The sequence below is a fragment of the Eimeria maxima genome, genomic scaffold, assembly GCF_000499605.1.
Source record: "Eimeria maxima Weybridge genomic scaffold, Emw_scaff31, whole genome shotgun sequence".
NCBI lineage: Eukaryota > Apicomplexa > Conoidasida > Eucoccidiorida > Eimeriidae > Eimeria > Eimeria maxima.
In genome coordinates, this window is record NW_013563800.1 from 87507 (window position 1) to 92963 (window position 5457).

The following is a 5457-nucleotide window of genomic DNA, read 5'->3' on the forward strand; positions in this document are numbered from 1 at the left end:
CAGAAGATCTATTGAATGTACCTCTTGTTAATGCTGCAGCCACGTAAGGAATTGCTTAATAGATAGTTGAGGTAGTAAGGAGAAGGAGGGAAATAAATAAATATACAGACAGGGGGAAGTTGTTAGACAACAGAGCAGCAGATCACGTAGATGGATAACACAAGGCAAGAAGTTGTACTATAAGAACAAACGGTTAACAAAAAAATGTGTCTTTGTTGCTGCTGCATGCAGCTGTATCTACTTAGCTAGTTAGCTGCTTCTGTCTCTCTCTTCGTGCTAGAAAGAGTGCATCTTGTGTGGGGCTGCATGCATATGTGTCTCTCTGGCTAGCTGCTGCTGTGTCTCCCTTTGCTGCAGCTGTCTCCTCAGCAGAGAGACCCAATGGGTTGCTCCCTTGCTGCCCTTCCTCCTGCTGCTAAGCGACAAAAGCAAGTAACAGCTGCTAGGGCGTCTGCTGCTGCGGCAGCAGCCTTGCCGTGCTGCTGCTGCAGCAGCAACTGCTGGTGCAGTGGTAAACGACACGCCTGCATCTGTGGTGTACAGACACCCCACACATGTGTTTTAGACCCCACAGTATTGTGTGTCTTCTTCTTCCTCTTATTGTCTTGTCTTGTCTTATTAAGGAAATAATAAATAAAAAAGAGGTAATAATGATCATTAATGTTATAGAAGATAACAATAAAGAAGCAAAAAGAGGTATAAAAAAGGAGCACACAAAGAGTTGCTGTTGCTGCTGCTGTTGCTGCTGCTGCTGTTGCCGCTGCTGCTACAGGGAACGCAGTCTTTATCAGGGGAAGGAAGGAGGGAGGGGGGCAGCAGGGAGGGCTGCTGCTGCTAGCACGAGATGCCTGTACACCTGAATTGTGTTGTTTTTTCTTTATTATTTAATATAAAAAAGAAATAAATATAATTATTAATATAAATATATACTTTTTATGTTTTTTTATTGCTTACTGCCTCTGTTGCAGCACCACCACAGCAACACCCGATGCGATCCGCAGCAGCAGCAGCAACAGCAGCAACAGCAGCGGCTCAGCTGCTGTTGCTGCTGTGGACCGCTGGCTCGGGCACGGCAGATTAGGGTTTAGGGTTTAGGGTTTAGGGTTTAAGGAAGGAAGTTAATATAAAAATATTTATTTAGTAAATAGCAGCAATTATTTGCTGTCTTAATAACTGCGCATTTGCTGTTTGTGCAGCATCTAGTTGCTGCTGCTGCTGCTCCTGCTGCTCCGCACTGACGCCACCAGCAGCAGCAGCAGCTGCTGCTGCTGCTGTTGCTGCTGCAGTCGCTGCTGCTGCTGCCGTCATTGTTGCCTCAGCCTCTCTGCTGCTTCTATAACAGACACTGTTTGTTTGCCTTACTGCCGCAACAGCAACAAGTGTGCTGCTAAGACATTGTTTGCTGCTTCTGCTGCTGCTGTTCCTGCAGCGGCGACGTACGCTGCAGCAGCAGGAACGGCAGCAACAGCAACAGCAGCAGCAACAGCAGCAACAGCAGCAGCAGCAGCTGGAAGACCTTGACATCCGACTTCATGTACCCATCTGTAGCTCTTGTGGCTGCTTGCACGGACGCCTCAACAGCAACAGCAGCAGCAGCAACTGCTGCTGCTGCTGCTGCTGCACGACTAGCAGCTGGGGGCAGGCTTGCAGCAGCAGGGAGGAATCTAAATACACAACAAAAGGGGCAAAGACAACAAATATAGCGTACACCCCACCGCATCCCGAGCAACAGCAGCAGCAGCAGCACCAACTGCAGCAGCAGCAACGCCAAGAGCAGCAGCATCAGCAGCAGCAGAAGCAGCAAAGGCAGCCTATGCAGAAGTAACACGAACGGCAGCAGGAGCTGCACAGGCAGGCGGAAGCAGCAACAGCAGCAGCACCATCCAGCAGCAGCAGCAGCAGCAGCAGGTGGCCATGTGCACTGTGCTTCTTGACGATCTTTCTCAGAAACTCCTGCAGCAGCAGCAGCAGTACCAGCAGCAGCAGCAGCAGTACCAGAAGCAGCAGCAGCAGCAGCAACCATACAGGTGTGTTGACTAGCTCTGTCTATTGCCGCTGCGCCTAAGCAGCAGCAACGGCAGCGGCTCAGCAGCAGGTACCGTTGTTGCGTTGCTGCTGCTGCTGCAGCAGCAGCAGCAGGAGCAGCAGCACCATCGTTGGCAACAAGGAGAGCCACGTCAGTAGTGGACTAAGGAGCATCGATAGCGGCAGCAGCAGCAGCTGCTGCTGCTGCAATAGCAGCAGCAGCAGCAGCAGTAGCAGCAGCTTTTGAATTATTGGCTTTATAAGAAGTTGCTTTGCAGCCCTCGACCCCGCAATGAGCTTCTTCCTGCAGCAGCAGCAGCAGCAGCAGCAGGGCGAGCAGCAGCAGCAGCAGGGAGAGCTGCAGAAGCAGCAGGGAGAGGGAGAACAGCAGCAACAGCAGGAGGGAGAGCTGCAGCAGCAGCAGGGAGAGCAGAAGCAACAGCATCAGAGTGAGCAGCAGCGGGGCAAGGAGCCAGGACAACTGCAGCAGCAGTTGCTGCAGCTGCCACAGCAGCTGCAGCAGCAGCAGCAGCAGCAGGAAAGCGCCGATATGTCACCGCTTGCTGCGCAACCCAACCCCGGAGCGCTGGTTGGTGGATCTGAGCAGCAGCGGCAGCAACAGCAACAGCAGCAACAGCAGCAACAGCAGCAGCAGAAGCATCTCGAGGAACAGCAGCAGCAAGAAAGGCAGCAGCAACCATCAGAGAGGCAACAGAACGAGCAGCAGCAGCTGCAGCAGGCAGAAGAGCAGCAGCAAAGCCAGCTGCCACAGCAGCAGCAGCCAGAGAAGCCGCAGCAGGACCGAGAGCAGCAACATAAACAGCAACAACAGCAGGAGGAGGAGCAGCCAGAACAGCAGCAGCAGCAGCAGCGGGAGGCGCTGTCCTCGGAGACACTGCAGCAGGATGACGCTGCTGCGTCAGCTCATGATTGTGCTGCTGCTTGTGCAGCAGCAGGAGCCGTTGATACACTCCAGGCAGCTGATCGTGCTGCTGCTGCAGTAGAGCAGCAGCAGCAGCTGCTGCAGCAGCTGCAGCAGCAGCAACTGCAGCAGCAGCGGCAAGACGACGAGCAGCAAAAGCAGCAGCAAAGTGACCCTTACAGCAGCGTAGGTCACCCAGCAGCAGAAGCAGCAATTGCAGGAGCTGCAGGAGATCCAGCAGCAGCTGCTGCAGGCACTCTTGCTGCTGCTGTTGCTGCTGTTGCTGCTGCTGCTGACAGCAAACAGCAGGGAGGAAGTGTTGGAGGGGTTTATAGCAAGGAGGGGGGATCTGCTGCTACTTGCCTGTTTGCAGCAGCAGCACCAGCAACAGCAGAAGCAGCAGCAGCGGTAACAGGAATACCAGCAGCAGCACCAGTAGCAATAGCAGCACCAGCAGCAGCACCAGCGGCAGAAGCAACAGCAGCGACAGCAGCAGCAGCAGCTGCTGCTGCTGCAGCAGCAGCAACAACGGCTGGTCGTCGTTTTTCACCGGGCAGCAGCCAGGGTCGTCGCTTCTTTTCTGCATTGGGTCTTGTACGGGGGCAGCCGCAGCAGCAGCAGCAGCAGGAGCCTAGTAGTAGCAGCAGCAGCAGCACAGCAGCAGCAGCAGCAGCAGCAGCAGCGTCTCCCTCCGAGGGTCTCCCATTGTTTGGGACGGATGTTGACCGAAGCACAACGAGCAGCAGCAGCAGCAGCCTTAGCAGCAGCGTAAGCAACAGCATAAGCAGCAGCAGCAGCAGCAGCAGCCGGGTACCATCTATACGTGCAAGCACCATCAGCAGCAGCAGCAGCAGCAGCAGCAGCAGCGCATTATCCTTTCCTCGTGTCCGTTCCTTTCGTCAGCTGCAGCACGACGTAGGCGCAGTACTAAGCAGCTGGCGTCATAATATATATAACTGGGCAACAGCAGCAGCAGCAGCAGCAGCAGCAAGATCATGGATAGGACCACAAGAAGGAGGTCTGCTGCAGCAGGGAGAGACTGCTGTTGTATTAGGAAAAGTCTTCTGGGCATTAGATGAGCAGCAGCAGCAAATAGTAAGAAGACATAGGCAGCATCATGCACAGTTGCTGCTGCAGCAGCAACTGCAGCAGCAACTGCAGCAGCAAATGCAGCAACACCAAAAAACAAGAAGAGATACTCTTGATGGTAGAACTGCTGATAGTGCTGCTGCTGCAGCAGCAGCAGCAGCAGCATCAGCATCAGCAACACCAACTCCTTACTCCGATTCCTCTATATCACCTACTGCAGCAGCAGCAGCAGCAACAGCAGCAGGAGCAACAAGTCCCTTTCGTTGTCTGCAGTCTGAGGGCATAGAGGCTGAATGGCGTGCAGCAGCAGCAGCAGCAGGAATAGGTGGTCATCGTCTTAGCACAAACAACAGCAGCAGCAACAGCAGCAGCAGCAGTATTTGGCGCAGCAGGAGTCGAACAGCGATACCAAGCAGCAGCAGCAGCAACAGCAGCAGCAGCAGCCTGGGTATGCATCTCCCATTCCCTACCGGCAGTCGACGTCTTCCTTCCCACCCTTCCCCCCACCACCATATCCAGCATCAACAGCAGCACCTCCAACAGCAGCAGCAGCAACAGCAGCAGCAGCAGCAGCAGCAGGTGCTGCACCCCTTATCTGTAGTCTGTGCGTCCGCTGAGCCCGAGCGAGTGCAGCAAGAGTTGCAGAAATTTGTTTCTTGTATAGCAAGATTTACTTATAGGAGTGGATTCTCTCCTCTCTATCGTTGCTGCAGCGAGAGGAGGAGGCCTGCTGCTTCTCCTGAGGAAGCAGCAGCAGCAGCAGCAGCAGATCCATGCTGCAATAATAGTAATAGCAGCAACAGCAGCAGTAATAATAGCGGTACTCCTATTGCAGCACAAGGAAGAACTATTACTACGAGTAATAACACGAGCAGCAGCAGCAGCAGCAGTACAAGTACTACAGCAGCAGCAACTAATACTACTAACAGCAGCAGCAACAGCAACAGCAACAGCAGCAGCAGTCCTCCTATGGTATTAGAGAGGAGCTGGATAGCTATAACTAGTGATGTAGGGTGGGGTTGTACCATCCGTGCAGCACAGATGTTGCTGCTGCAGGCATTAAGGCGTCATTTCTTTGAGGCAGGGCCACCTGCTGCTGCTGCTGCTGCTGCTGCTGCAGCAAACAACAGCAGCAGCAGCAGCAACAGCAGCAGCAGTAGTAGTAATGGTAGTAGTAGTAGCAACAGTAGTACTACTGATCATCATGGATTATGGGGAGGTCTTGATAAAACAGAAGAAGAAGAACAGCAGCAGCAGCAGCAGCAGCAGCAGCAGCAACAGCAACAGCAACAGCAACAAGAAGAGGAAACAATAAATCTTCAATCATTAAACGTAACAAACATAAACAGCAACATAAGCAGTCCTATAAGTAACTACACAACCCCCACCACCACCACCACCACCACCACCACCACCACCAC

The 5457-nt window shown here is 53.4% G+C and overlaps 1 protein-coding gene across 1 annotated transcript; it reads left to right on the forward strand.

The window, feature by feature from the left end:
- Positions 1 to 2317: 2317 nt before the first annotated feature.
- Positions 2318 to 5457, forward strand: EMWEY_00005660 (hypothetical protein; the record flags this gene model as incomplete). The annotated part of the gene is made up of 1 exon (XM_013478201.1): positions 2318 to 5457. A coding segment is annotated over one exon (3140 nt), but the record flags the coding sequence as incomplete, so codon positions are not given.